General features: G+C 37.4%; 1 protein-coding gene and 1 gene segment (V, D, J or C); both read left to right on the top strand.

The window, feature by feature from the left end:
- LOC137064132 (junctional adhesion molecule A-like) overlaps nt 1–15,482 on the top strand; it is a 101,496-nt gene extending 86,014 nt beyond the window's left edge. The window contains exons 5-7 of the mRNA XM_067435466.1: nt 13,926–14,016; nt 14,316–14,367; nt 14,533–15,482. Of these exons, the coding sequence (XP_067291567.1) occupies nt 13,926–14,016; nt 14,316–14,367; nt 14,533–14,736 (347 nt within the window). The 3' untranslated portion in view covers nt 14,737–15,482. The remainder of the gene's footprint in view (nt 1–13,925; nt 14,017–14,315; nt 14,368–14,532) is intronic.
- Nucleotides 1,492–13,863, top strand: LOC137064264 (B-cell receptor CD22-like). The segment is given in 4 exon segments: nt 1,492–1,580; nt 2,465–2,541; nt 13,109–13,426; nt 13,550–13,863. Coding segments are annotated over 4 exon segments (798 nt in total).
- Nucleotides 15,483–16,115: the final 633 nt, after the last annotated feature.

The raw sequence follows: 16,115 nt of genomic DNA, 5'->3' as shown, positions 1-16,115 counted from the left end.
AGGGCTGCAGGAGTGGCAGTGTCCTCTGGTTTGATCCAGGTCTCAGTTAGGGCCATGAGGCTGAGCTGAGAATGAGTCCCAATAGATGAAATAAAGTCTGCTTTGTTTACAGCAGACTGGCAATTCCAGAGACCAATTGGAATAGAGAGTAAAGTAGCAGAGGATTTCTATAGACTGCGCAAATTATTAGGATTGCGGCATGTCGCGCGTACAGAGATTGATTTACGAGTGCTAGTAGTAATAGTTGAGATTTGAAAGCACATGGTGAATACAGATCAGAGAAAAGGCCAGACAGAAAACTGAACACAAACAGTGAAAAGGAAAATGATACTCAAGTGCCTTGTCGGGGTCCTTGCTCGGGAGGAGTTGCACAGGGAAGAGTTGAAGTCTTTACACTCATCGGTCTTGCACAGGGAAGAGTTGAAGTCTTTACACTTGTCGGTCTACACACGGAGGGATTCACACTGCCGCTTCCGCTGCCGCGGACTATCACGCTATTTACACTCACCTGAGTATCGTTATTGAAAGCAGCTGGGAACGCCCCCAACAAACGCTCACTCACAGCGTGGCAATGACCAATCAAATGCTAACTCTTCCAACCACACACCGCAAGAATACACCAAAACTACACCACTGCACTACACAGACAGTGGAGAACGCTGGCATAGAGCGGGATATTGAGCCGAGCGTCACACCGCTCTGCTTCGCTCACATGCTCTGGCTCAAATTGCTCACGAAGTTAACACAGTGCATTGCAGTTTGTTGCAGTAGGGCTGCTTAGCCACAGACTAGTCAAGGTGTCCATGCTGACCCCTGTCCACCACCGCCAAGGCGCCAACATCATCAGGACTGGACCAAGGAGCAACAGAAAAAGGAAGTCTGGTCTGATGAATCATGTTTTCTTTTACATTACATGGATGGGCGGATACATGTGCTTTGCTTACAGTGCAGCAAAAAAGAATTTAGTCAAGTGGAGGACAGAGGAGCCTCTTAAAGAAGTAGTTACAGGTCTGTAAGAGCCAAAAATCTTTTCTTTTTTTTTGCTTTTTTTGTGGGTGACCAAATGCTTACTTTCCACCATAATTTGCAAATAAATTCTTTAAAAATCAGACAATGTGATTTTCTGGATTGTTTTTCCTTCTCATTCTGTCTCTCATAGTTGAAGTGTACCTATGATGAAAATTACAGGCCTCTCTCATTATTTTCAGTGGGAGAACTTGCACAATTAGTGGCTAACTAAATACTTTTTTGCTCTACTGTATCTGAGAAACAAATGGTACCACTCTGCACTATGGGAAGAAGGCAAACCTGCAGAGTGTGATGCTTTGGCCAATTTTCTGCTGGGAAACTTTGGGTCCTGCCATCCATGTGGATGATACTTTGACACGTACCACCCTAAGCATTGTTGCAGACCATTTACACCTTTTCATGGAAATGGTATGCCCTGGTGGCTGTGTCATCTTTTCAGCAGGATAATGCGACAACGCTAAAATGGTTCAGAAATGGTTTGAGGAGCACAACGAGTTTGAGGTGTTGACTTGGTTTCCAAATTCCCCAGATCTCAATCCAATCGAGCATCTGTGGGATGTGCTGAACAAACAAGTCTGATCCATGGAGGCCCCATCTCACAAATAACAGGACTTAAAGGATCTGCTGCTAACATCTTGGTGTCAGATACCACAGCACACCTTCAGGGGTCTAGTGGAGTACATGCCTCAATGGGTCAGGGTTGTTTTGGCAGCAAAACAGGACAAAACTAGGTTGGAAAGAGTAGTACGCAGAGCATCAAAAATTATAGGCTGTAGCCTTCCATCACTTTCTTCACTTTTCTCCACCAGAATAATTAGAAAGGCAAAAAAAATCATAGCGGACGACTCTCACCCTGCTCACCACCTCTTTAATCTCCTCCCATCAGGAAGAAGATATAGAAGCATTAAGACTTCTACTTCACGCTTCAGAGACAGTACTTATCCTCTGGCTATTAGACATCTGAATTTGCAGTGACAGCTAGCTGCACTATCAACTGTATGCACTGTGCACGTTATTTTTCTTGTCCCGGGGTACTGTCTCTTTAATGTCTGCGGGGTTTTGGTCTAAGGTCATACTGTTTGCTGGGTATTGTTGGGGAACATTGTCTGTTTTTGTACTCATGATGTCTGTCCTTTATATCTTTTTACGTCTGAGAGTTGTACCAAGACAAATTCCTATCAACTTGTTGACATGGCAATAAATTATTGAATTGAATTGAATTGAATTGAATTGAATTGAATTGAAAAGGGGACAAACACAATATTAGGAAGGTGGTGAATGCCTAATTGGTGTATATTATTATTACTTCTATTACTTGTATTATTAATACACACTGAAGGTATTCATTACTTACAGTTGTGGACAGAGCAAAATAATTTGTTGTGGGGTTTTGGACACACAAGTATATTGAGTTTATTTCCTGTGTTTGTGTCAGAGCTCCAGTTATGTCTTGGTTCCAGACCACATCCTTCTACGTCATCATCAGCTCTGTGTTTCTACACACATACTCAGGTTGGTCCATATTGCACACAGTTTATTTTTTGATGAAAAATATTACAACATTTACCAGCAGAACTACTAATGATATGACGCATGAGGAAAATTTGTGTGCAGCCATGTGCTTGGCAAAGGACATGAAAATGTTTTGAGCAAAGATTACCTTTGTCTCTTTCTCAGATAAAGCTATCAAACAGGGATGCACAGATATGAACATTTTTGCCAATACCGTGATAAACAATAATTCTTTATATTTGAAAGCCGATAACCAATATATAAATCTAAATACAGATTTTAATAAACTTTAAGAGCCTGATTACAAAAACAAAAGGCTCACCATTAAAAGCCATGATTTTAACATGAATCAAACCTATACACTACAGTAGCCTATTTGTGCCTGTGAAAGATTCCTTAACTTTTCAAGTAAATTGTACACTCCTATGGCAAACTTACTTTATTTTAAAAAATGGTAACACTTTACCATACATTTTTTGTCAACTCTTTGAGCCATGAAGGAGGTTTGCGCGTTCTTGATGGTCATCCCTCAGCCAGCTGAGAGTTCTCAGTTTCATTACAGGTGGAGGTTTCCTTCACAAGCTCAGGTGCAGGATCAGGCATCTTAACTGCTTGTGCCAGTTGCGAAGAATGACATTTTCTTCCATCCCTTACTAAGTAGGTATTCGGACCCACTTGTTCCTGAATTTCAACATAATCTGAGAATTTGCAGTGTACCTTCAGCACATGAAAGGGCTTGCACACTCCCACCCAGTCCCCCTTTTTGAAGATAATCAGTTTTGCGCCCTGCTTTGCGTCCGTGTAGCACTTTCTCTGAGACTCTTTAAGAACAACTCGTTTGCGAAGAGCCTATGGCTGAAGATTAAACAGATGAACAGTAGAATGAATTTTACAATAATCTTTTATTCTCATAAAACCCAAGATAAATAAGTAATAAAAACAGACAAGTTATCAAAAGGTGTAGTCCTTATCACAGTCTGGTATGACAGTCTGGTTGACACGTGACATCCGGATGTGACGTATAACGGCGAGTGATCTCAGCTTCAGCGCGGATAGTAAGGAGCTCCGTGGTCTCGACTTGTGTCCAGTTTGCGCACATTTCTGCTTGTTTAATTTTAGTTTATTTTGTATACGAACACTCTCTGCGTTTAAAACACAGACGACTCTTCTGGCACTGCAGGGTTGTATAAGCTCCAGGAGTCGCACGTTAACACGTTGCGGCATTAGTTTCGGCTTTTGTTCACACAGCGCTCGTCCCAGGTCAAATCCTGCAATATTACTAGGTCCCCGACCCGGGTCGAATTCGGTAATCAATGCCGGGATGTGGTTGCTTTCACACAGAAGGCGACCCGGCAATGTTCCGGGAATATTGCGGGTCCGACGTGCAGTGTGAAAGGGGCTCAAGTGAAAGGTTAAAATATGTGAAAGGAGAATATATGTAAAAGGAGAATGTATGTGTATGAAAGGAGACTGTATGTATGTGAAAGGATAAAATATGTGAAAGGAGAATGTATGTATGTGAAAGGAAAATATATGTACGTATGTGAAAGGAGAATATATATGTAAAAAAGGAGAATGTATGTGTGTGAAAGGAGAATGTATGTGTGTGAAAGGAGACTGTATGTATGTGAAAGGATAAAATATGTGAAAGGAGAATGTATGTATGTGAAAGGAGAATATATGTACGTATTTGAAAGGAGAATATATGTACGTATGTGAAAGGAGAATATATATGTAAAAAAGGAGAATGTATGTGTGTGAAAGGAGAATGTATGTGTGTGAAAGGAGAATGTATGTGTGTGAAAGGAGAATGTGTGTGAAAGGAGAATATATGTGTGTGAGAGCAGACTATATATGTATGTGAAAGGAGAATGTATGTGTGTGAAAGCGGACTATATATGTATGTGAAAGGAGAATGTATGTGTGTTAGAGTACCAGAATGAATTATGGCTTGTACGGCCCCTCATATAATGTGATTACCCTACACGGTAACGCTTTAGATTACGGAAGTACTGCTAAAGCGAATTTACAGCATAACCTTTGGTAATTATAGTGTAACTATAAAGTAATTACTTGTAGGTATAAGTGAGCAATATGTAATATTTGTGGAATAAAGGGGTAACTATCAGGAAAATAACAAATAATGTATACTGTAAGAATTTTTAATTAAGGGGTAATTATCCATGTAGTTACGGGGTAAATACGAATCTGTGGGCTGTAAATTAAAGTGGCTGTTGTTCCCCTCTTGTTTTATGTAGTTACATGGTAAGTACAATAAAAACACATACACAATCTGATATCACTAAGAAATATTTATTTGATAAACAACTTAATTCAAAACTTATTTTATGACACATTATTATTATTTTTTTATTTAAATAAATGTTTAATTTCAAATGATAACTTCCTGACATGACAGAAAGAGACACATTATGTCCCTTTCTTTCTTTTCTTTTCTTGTTCCTCTTCTTCTTTTTCATTATTTCCATTGATGGATCTTAAGAGGAATCCCATGTCTTTTGAAATTTTGTATTAGCCTATTATTTATAAAAAATAAAAATAAAAAGCTGTTACCAGCTCGTGCATGAGATGCTTAAAGCTTTCATGACGCTCTCTTGACTTGTGCGTTTCATCTGAAACACATGCGAGAACTTGCGTCTCTTGTCTTTTAGTCTTGTTTGTTTCTAATTGCTATTATCTAATTATGTTATTGTTTGTATACTGTTGTGAGCATTAAAAAAAAAAAACTACAGAAAGCATCCGACATCCACATGACCAGTATTTTTCGGCGCGCGCAAGTCATGCTTCAAGTGTGAAATCAACCTTCGCTGCGCATGCACACGCAGATGACAGCTGGTCTGAAGCGATATAGTCAACCGTTTAAAAAATGTAAAATATTGTTATTTTTCTTACAAACACTTATCGTTTAACTTCAGAAGACATTGATTCATCCATTGGGATCGTGAGGATTACTGTAGTTATTGAATGTGCTGTTTGATGCTTTAACTCTTAGAAACCCAAATGAGTTTCATTAACAGAGATTATTTATTTATGTATACAACTTTATTCTTTATTTAGAATATGGATCTTGGATGGCATGGGGGTAAAAAACGAGTAAACGGTAAGGACATTTCTGCGCACACTGTATTTTTAGTGTAACAGTTACAGAATACAGAATACTAACTAGAGACCTCGGATTCTAGCTAGTATTCTATTCGGATTAGTATTCGGATTCTAGCTCCGCCTCTTCAACTTTGTAAAGGGAGATCTCGGGCTCTGATTGGTCTAGAATCATGATCGACATGTCTATGTCATGCATAGACACTTCAGAGAGCACTTCAGCTCTGTATCACATTTTGCATTTTTTGGAGAATTAGGCATATCTGAATTTAAAAGAGTGCCCTATCCACATACATTGGAGTAAATTGTTTAAAAATGGTCTCATTTTACAGAAAAACGCTAAATTTTAACACAGTGGTGGAATATTGCATATATTCTATTGTATCTATTCACAATTTTAAGATAAACATATATAAAAAAATTAATATTTTGATTTATTTTTAATTAATTTGTTATTTAAAAATCTATATTGTTTATCAGTTTAGTCTACAACCTTTCTGGAAGTTGTTGATTATATAAATTGGCACTAAACAGGGGAAAAATAATTTTCTTGATATCTCCTTTCAAAAAAAAGTTATTGAGATTTATCTGTCCAAAGTATCTAATAACTCCTCCTCATCTGCATTGACGTAAGCTGGCCACTAGGAAATCGTTAAAAAAAAGGCTCCGCCTCTTCAACATTGTAAAGGGAGATCTCGGGCTCTGATTGGTCTAGAATCATGATCCACATGTCTATAAAGAGCTGAGATTCTCAGCTTTTCTGTCACATGATGCAATATGTGATGACATTAGTGTTGTAGTCAAGACCACCTAAACCGAGACCAAGACAAGACCAAGACTTTGAAGAGCCGAGACCGAGTCAAGACCGAGACCAATGCATGTCCCCACACTTATGATAAAATGTGGAATATGCATATGATTGGCACTTCTCTCGTATGTGTGGGTGTGTAAGTGTACCATGAGAGAAGTTTTGATCAAATTATCAAAAGGCATTGCAGCTTTGTGGGAATTAATATTTTTCTTCTATAAGCAAATAACACTTAACTTTTCGTCAATGGGAGGCACTGAAGACGACGTGTCCATATTGTTTACAGTCTATGGTGGACACAAACACCAACCTGACACTAACAGAGTTTTGTGTTTTGTTTTGTGAAAAGTGCTCAATCCCATTTTAAAACTCAAAGTTCCCTAAAAATGCTAATCTGGAAGAGGTATTATTCTCAGACACAGTCCATTATGTCTTAAATGAATTTGAATAACAGGAGGTGGAATATGTATCATACAGATATGCATTAGTATGCTGCTTAAGCAAATTATTTTATGTATGTACATATTTTTCATTTACAAATTGAAAATGTTATTGTGCAGCTTTATTGTGCAACAACAAGGAAAAGAAACCCTGTACTTGCATTATTATGTATGATCTCTTATCTTGATGTTTCTTTTGTTCCAACAGGTTGAATTGTTTTGGTATATAATCATATCAATATTAGAAATAGCATTAACAGTTAACAAATAGCCACATTTTCTGCCATATACAATTTAATAAAATGATCAGCTAGCTAACAAACAACTTTGTTCTGTTTTCACCTCACTCCAGTCTAAACTAAATGATTTTAGACTATTTATTTTACTACACATTCAACATACATAAGCTGAAATACTGTGGATAGTTAAAACTAATAATTCTTACTCTCCACTCTTGCTAAATTGGGTAAGCACACTTGTGTTCTCATTTCTGAGGTGTTCTGAGTAAATGATTAAACTGATTCGTTCAGTTCATTGTTGAACAGATCAGTTCTTATTACCGTCGTTAAAATGATTCGGTTCAAATGAGAAATTGTTTCCTGTTTATTTAATGTATGATTTATGTCAGCTGTTTAGATGGTCAAACGTTTTTTGAGCGCAATTCACACCGAGCGCTACTTCAAAACAGTTGTCCGAACGCGCAACGTTCAACATCGATTCGGTTTTCTGAACTTTTGATTTAGCTTAATATGTGAAGTATCAGAGAGAGCTTATGTGCTTATTTTGAAGACAGAGAGAGTGCACGCAGGGTGGAGTTCTCTGCTCTTTATATGCCTTCAGCTGTGGTCTTGACCGGTCTTGAGACGAAATCCCGAGTCATCTTCGCCCGAGACGAGACCGAGTAAAAATGCGGTCGATACCGAGACGAGACCAAGACCTTTAAAAAGTGGTCTCGAGACCAAGACCGATCTCGAGTACTACAACACTAGATGACATCATCAAAAATCGTGGCTAACATCGACAATCAAAACTAACGATAATAAGAGTATTTGTCTGCATCACGTTTTGATCTGGACATCGGTCACATATTACAGTGTCATTTGGCCATGCTTGCTCACAGACATGTAAAAATAGTCTCATTTTGAAGCAAACAACCTAAGGAACAAGTTGGTATAGCGTTTGAGGATAATAGCTTTACAAAAAGTTTGTGATCCGAACAGGATTATGACTCATGTGTTTGCTTGTTCAAAGGAGTCATTTCCATCTTTGTGATTCTTTTGATAATAAAGTTACTGTAAATTATTGGATATGTGAAATAAACTGTTCAGCGATATTCTGGAGGCTGATAGCTTTCATTTGATATATGATTTGTCTATTTTAGGTGTGTTTGTGTGATAAAAAATATGAAATTTTATATTATTTGTATGATTTTCTCAAAAGGGGGGGGGGGGTCCATTTCAGAACGTATTATTTTCTTCTATGTAATATAAATGCAGAAGTTATTGGGTTATTAAGAAAGCTGAGGTTCTAATCTTTAAAATGATACCATATATGTCTAGTTTTGTGGTGCGCAAGTTATGCACGGGTGGGTCCAATGGGGGGTGCAGAACTGAAGTGGTTATGATTTATCTGTGGCAAGGATGAAAAAGAAGAGGAACAAGAGTAGGATGAAGCCAAGCAAGAGAAAGGAGTGTGTTGTAAATCTGTTTATTTTTATTTTTTTCATTTTATAAAAAAAGGTTTCCAAGTAATAATCTGATATCTGTGTTTTTGTTTTTATAGAACTTACCCTGTAAATAAGAGCACCTTTAATTTGAAGCCCGCAGATTCGTACTTACCCTGTAACTACACGATAATTACCCCTTAATTAAAAATTACTTACAGTATAAATAATTTGTACATTTTCCTGATAGTAACCCCTTTATTCACCCAATATTGCATATGGTTCCCATACACGTACTTACTTTATAGTTACATTATAACTACCGATAGTTATGCTGTAAATTCACTTTAATTGTGCAGTACTTTCCAGGCCGCAATCTAAAGCATTACCAGCTGTAACATCAATCTGTCAATGAACTAACATATACATCAGTAAACATATAGCATTTGTGCTAACCTTACCCTGCCAGTGCATACATTATGTTAACCAACTATTCAGAAATGTCCACCTCGCCGGCCGTCATCTTGTTCCGGTTTCAAATTGATACGATGTGTCCTCATGAACTCCCGTTGCCATTCTTTTTCCAAAATATACCGCAACTGTTGTCCAAGTAACACTCCACGTGAGTGTGTGTCAAAGCGCCCAACAGAACAGAGGGGTGGGGTGAGCAAAGCTCATTATCATTTAAAGCCATATGCACTAGAATGGCTTGCTGAAAACATAGCTGTTTTGTCCAGGTAAATTGAGTGCTTTCTTACAATACGAGTATATAATAATTTTTTATTAAAGAATATTACAAGTTTTTCATTTAAATACTAAAGAGTCATATTAACTTGTACAAAAATGCCATTATAAGACCCCTTTAACACTGTACCATGTGAAAAACAACAACAACAACCAACCTGAATACTCTGGCAACTGCATCGTAAAACACCCTAGCAACCACCTGAGTACCCTTGCAGCCACATAAAACACCCACCCTAGCAAGAATGAAAACCCTCGCAACCACATAGCAACCATCCAAGTCCTTTAGTTACCACATCACAACACCCTAGCAACCACCCTACAAACCCTAGCAACCACATATAAACACCTTAGCATCCACCTAGAGAATCCTAGCAACCACATAGCAATCACCCTAGCAATCACCCAGAATACTCTAGCAACTGCAAAGCAACACCCTAGAAACAACCCTGAGAATCCTTGGGCAACCACCCTAAGAATACCCTAAAACACTAGCAACCACCCCAATAATCCTAGCAACCGCATAGCAGCACCCTAAAAAAACCAACCCGATCACACATAAATGCGTATAAATAGTACGAGTGTGCAATGTCGTGGAATGTACACGCCAAAACTCATTTTCACGTGCATATGATACGCACTTTATGGCGTATATATGACACACGCTTGGGTAGGTTTAGGGTGGTGGGGTGGGGGGTTCGTATGTATAATACGCCATAAAATGCGTATCATATGCATGCAAAAAACAGAGTGCCATAGACACGCCAAAATGAGTTTTGGCGTATACATTCCAAGGTTATTTTCGTAAACGAAGACTAAAACTATTGGTCAAAAAACATTTTCGTAAACTGAAATAAAATTAAAAAATCTGAATAAATAAAAAACTAAAACTAAACGAAACTAACTACTCTTACTAAAAAACTAACTGAAATAAAATAATAATTAGCAAAAATAAATATTCGTTTTCGTTATTAATAAGCCCTATTTAATGTGGTGGAAAATCTGACTGTGGCGGTTGAGGGAGTGTCTATATATTGCGCAACTGCGCGTGAAGTGATCTGAGGAGGAGATTAAAGGGGGGGTGAAACACTCAGTTTCAGTCAATCTCATGTCAATCTTGAGTACCTATAGAGTAGTATTGCATCCTTCATATCTCCGAAAAATCTTTAGTTTTATCATATTTATAAAAGAAATATAGGCTGTACCGAGTCTTTCCGGAAAAAAACGAGCGCCTGGAGGCGTATCGTGTGGGCGGAGCTAAAGAATGACATGCGCGCAAAGCGGTGACGTCCTCAAGCGTGGAGAAACCCATCGCTATCTCAGCTAATACAGATAATCATCCAGAATCAAATCTGAGGGAGAAATAAATTGAACAGGAGAAACGGCAACATCAGGATGTCCGTCTCTGTGGTATGTAAGTTACTGTATTTAGTGGCCTCTCCACATTTCTGTGTCTTTACTCGCAGTGTATGAGGACATGATTCGGTTTATGGAGTATTGTATGCGACTAGACCTTAGAAGTAGCAAGCAAAACGGTTTTGCACGTCAGACTAAACGTTATACAGAACAACAATGGAGTAACCGTTAGCGCATTTGAATGACGAAGCACGCGATCATGTCGTTTACTGATGTTTACTCATGCGACGGTAGCCAATAGCAGAGACATTTGAAGCAGTTTAAGTTAACTCACCGGCTGCTTCCAAAGCAGGACCGAACCTTTATCGCTGGGACTGCTCCGTCAAAAAAAAACTTCTTTGGTATGATTTGGTAAAGTCCTGACAGCAGTGGCGTGTAAATCCATTTTGAGACGCGACTGAAGCGATGTTGTGAAGCTTCCCGTCATTTCTGCGTTCAAATCGGTTCAAATGCAGCGCTGCCTTCCCGGAATGCTGTGCTGAAGCGTTTAAGTCGCTCGACGTCACCCATAGGAATAAAGAGAAGCGCGGCGCCACATAAGTGTTCACGGACGACTGGATCTGCATCTGAGAGACTGTTTACGGCGTGCGCTAGTCACGCGCGCGCACCCTACCGGGAGAAGAGCCCGTACGGCCCATACAAGGACCTTCCGCTCTTATTAACGTCAAGTAGACCCATACTCGAAAAAAACTCTCCGAAACTTGTGAAAAACCGGAAGGAGTATTTTTGACACAGAAATACTCCATCAAACGTCCAACATTAGTTTTTGAAACTTTGTCTATGTTTAGGATGGGAATCCAAGTCTTTAACAGTGTAAAAAGCTCAGTATGCATGAAACAGCATTTCACCCCCCCTTTAACCGCTGTCCTGTGGAGGACGCGTGCAGACAGTCAACACATCGCTAGTCCTAAACGGCAGTTCACAAAGAATCAATGCGTCCGTGGCAGTGACATGGGAAATAACACAAGGTAATGAGATGCACGTTGAACTTCTTTTAACTTAAGCTCACTGTTTTAGAATGCCGTTTCTTACGCAACGAGAGATGCAGGCGCAAAAGTCAGCAACTAGTAGCCAGTACTAGCCTACTGTGCGTTTGAGATTTCATGTTTGCATAATATTGACAGGCTCAAAGGTGTTATCATAGTCATTTACTACTAATAATATTATTATCTGTGTGGAGACATTTCCCCACAAAGTAGGGAATACCAGGACACACACACACACACACGTTTGTTTTACTATATAAGTGAGGACATTGCATGGACTTCCATTGATTTTATATCAGGTTATTGATATTTTATATCCCCAAACCTACCCATCCCAAGAACGTGCAAAACAATAGATTTAAATAAAAACATGTTTTGGCCGATTTATAAGCCTTTTTAACTAGTGAGGACATTTGACTGGTCCTCACTAGTTAAAAAGGCTTATAAATAATAATAAAGTTATCATAATATTTTACTAGATAAATTAGGACATTGGTCCCCTTTACAATTATAGCACAACACACACACACACACACACACACACACACACACACACACACACACACACACACACACACACACACACACACACACACACACACACACACACACACACACACACACACACAGCACAACAGTGTGTGTTGGCTGTATTCAGATGACTTTAGCTGTGGTCTTACGCTGCTAGCCTACATTGTACTACTGAAGAAATTAAAATAAGCTTTTAATTTTTTAACAATATTTCATCTTTGTTATGAGTGAGTTTGTCTGGAATTTATAATTTTTACTTTTATATTTTACGTTGCATTTATTTTGTTCTTTAAGATAGATCCTCTGAGTATTAGCCTATGTCAAAAATATCAAATATAATTTTTTTATATCAAAATATAATTTATTTCATTTTTAATCTCCAGATCGTTGTTTGTATAGTTCATAGTTTGACTCAAGCTTTTTTGCTCAAAGGTGAAGACCCAACTTTATGCATGTTTTGTAAGACCTTCCTGGGTTTAAACAATAATGCTTGTTTATCAAGTTATTTCACTTAAGGAAGTAAGATTAAACTCTAATCTGTGCAAACATTAAACTTTGCTGAATTTAAAAACCTTGATATGGTCTCTACACTTCATTATGGTAACTCTGCTAAACTATAATTACTAAAACTGAAACTAAATAAATAAAAACTAAATAGAAATGTATTTGCAAAATAAAAACTAAACTAAAACTAGCAAAACCATTTGTAAAACTAACTAAAACTAAACTGAAATTGTCTTTAGCATACAGGTTTTTAATGGTTTTCTTCATCTGTACTGTCCCTTCGGACAAAATACTTGACAAACAAATGTAAATATTATGTACATTATAAGATGAACTATAATAATTTATCCTGTAGATTCACCACAACCTCCTGAACTAAACCCCAATGATACATTCTCTGTGATGGAGAACACATCAGTCAATCTGAGCTGCTCTGCTGAAGCCCCCTGTCCTGAACAACCTCCTACAATATCCTGGACCAACATCCCTGAATCTGCCAACATTACAATACAGTTACAGGAGAAACCTGATAAAACCCAGTCAGTGTTTTCACACGTGACCTTCAAAGCTTCATACATGAATCACAAAAAGAACATCTCCTGCACTGCTACATATCCAAGAAAAACATCTGAAGATTTAACTGTGGAGACCAGCGTGATGCTGCGAGTCCTGTGTAAGAGATTTGGAATGGTTTTGTGTTCATAATACATGATGTGATGAAATTAATAGATCAATGTTATATTTTAAGATTGGGTCTTAATGTTAAGTTTACTCTGTGCTTGTGTTTCTGTCAAAGTTCCTCCAAAAGAAACTCATATCATCATTACTCCAGCTGCTTCAGTCTCTGTTGACACTAATGTGACTTTGACCTGCAAAAGCAAAGCCAGTCCATCACATGACATGAACTACACTTGGTACAAACGTGAACAGGAGATGCCAAAAACTTGGGAAAAGAAGATTAGTTTAATCGTAACTCATTATAATACAGGATCGTACTTCTGCATTGCACAAAATAAACATGGCAGTCAGTCATCAGTAGAGATCCAGCTCACGATTAAAGGTGAGTTTACACAATCTAAATCTAAAGAACACGATCATTTACAGATCTAAAGCAATGAAGATTATTAGAAATACAATATTCTGTCCAATAACAAGTGTTTCATATGCTTTAGGACAAGATGGACACTCTATGTCTATGATTGCTGGTTGTGTGGGAGGAATTGTGGCAGTGCTCACGCTCTCAGCTCTTGGCTTTTGTACAAGGTAAATTGGTTGTATTCACTTTCATTGTGAATTAAACAGTAGTTGTATTTCTGTTAAAGCAGATGTCATTGTTTTAAGATACTCAATATTGTGTTTGTGTTATATATATATATATATATATATATATATATATATATATATATATATATATATATATATATATATATATATATATATATATATATATATATATATATATATATATATATATATATAAATATATAATAGGACATATGGAATTGTTTTCATTTTTGAGAATATAGTCTATGAGCATAAAACAATTCACTTTCCTTTATTAGGAGAAATATGTTCAATAAACCCAGTGACAATGAGAAGAATCCTTCTGGTCAGGTAAGGTCTCAGCTTAGTTTTGTGTGCAAATCTGGTTCATAAAAGTTCCGTATTCTAGACATTTATTATTTATTCATTCATCAGCTTGTTCATATTTATGAGCATTAATTTATAAAAATAGTTTGCACATAAAACATGATTATAATCGGTTTTCATTGTGCACAGGTTAAAATCAGAGACATGGATTATGTCAACACTGTCAGTGACATCATGATCAGTGAACTGATTTCTGATGATCAAACTCTGATCATCTACTATGAAAAGACTGACGTCTCAAAGCAGCAGAACTCCTGGATCACAGAGACACGCTTCAGACATGATGAATACACTGAAGTAGAGTACAGAGTGTATAAGGATTTAATAATTTAAGGCTAATTCACACTTCACTGACAGACAGTTAGCTCCGCTGGTGTCTGTTGCTGTTGGTCAGCTCTTTTTTCAATCATTCAATCAGTGTTTTTGGGTCGTGGAATGTGTCTTGAGAAGTGATGTACTGTAATCTTTTTTTTTTCTTTTTTTTGTGCTGGACACTGTTTGTCAGTGCAGTGTGTATTGACCTACACATACAGTGAGTATAAAATATCTTCACACCCCTGTTAAAATAGCAGACTTTTAGATTATTATTTTTTTTAATTAATCCAACTTTAAAATAAAATGTCACACCTTTTTTAAAGAAACTTAAAGGTATAGTTCACCCAAAGCGTTGTTTCTAGTAGGAGTGTAACGGTACAGGTACAGGTATTCGTACCGGGCTTTCAGGTTGGGTACACGTGTGTACTGAACGGTTCCAAATGCAAACTTGAACAGTTAACAGTTGGCTTGTTTTAAGCACAAAACAAACATACTTCAAGTTCCAATCTGAGATGAACATATTAAAGGAAGTGTATGTAAGATTGTGGCCAAAACTGGTACTGCAGGTGTATCCCCTCTCCCCCTCCCCCCTGACTCGAGGTTGCCAGATAAGCTGCAGGATCAGGAGTAACGTTTGTAGCTGTAGCTGTGGTAACTAGAGCGGATCTGGCAACCCGGATGCGGAAACACTACTGATTTCGTGATTGGTCGATAGGTGGAGGGTGGAGCTTCAGGCCAAAACACAACATGTCAACATCAGTTGAGGGCTGCAACAACAACTTTTAAATGACAATATCCTGGCCGAAATATTGTTGTCAGTGATATAAGTATCTAAAATTAACAGGATTTCTTAATGTCCAGTGACATATCAGGGCCATTTTATGATAAATTAAAATACATTTCTTACATACAGTTCCTTTAAGTATTCAATCCATTTTATCACGAAATTCAAACGATAAATGCTGTTTTGACACTCTTTAATGTGACGTGACTGATCACTCTATATGTGCGTCAGTTTAAGCAGCAGCACTGTGTGTGTGAGTGAACACGTTCATCTCTTACTAAACAATAAACATGAATTATATCTTAACCCTAATATGTCCTTAGTTTCCTGTTTACACTCAGTGCATTTGGGGTCTATATGACCCCAAAATGTAAAGAGTGATTGTAAAAAAAATATACATTTTTAATATTACATATAATATATTATTTTTTTTGTTCACTTCTCATCTATACAGTAATGCTGTGTTTTTGGATATTCAAAGTACTTTTGTACCTATTTACCACACAAATCCTCATTTATACCATTAGCTTGCGTGTGAAATATCAATTTTTTATGAAAAAAATACTTAAATCATGATCTAAATTAAAATGAATTTGTTTCTGGATATTGATAT

The sequence above is a fragment of the Pseudorasbora parva genome, chromosome 24 (genome assembly GCF_024679245.1).
Source record: "Pseudorasbora parva isolate DD20220531a chromosome 24, ASM2467924v1, whole genome shotgun sequence".
NCBI lineage: Eukaryota > Metazoa > Chordata > Actinopteri > Cypriniformes > Gobionidae > Pseudorasbora > Pseudorasbora parva.
The sequence above is the reverse complement of the archived record's forward strand: the minus strand, read 5'-3'. Positions and strand labels throughout refer to the sequence as shown.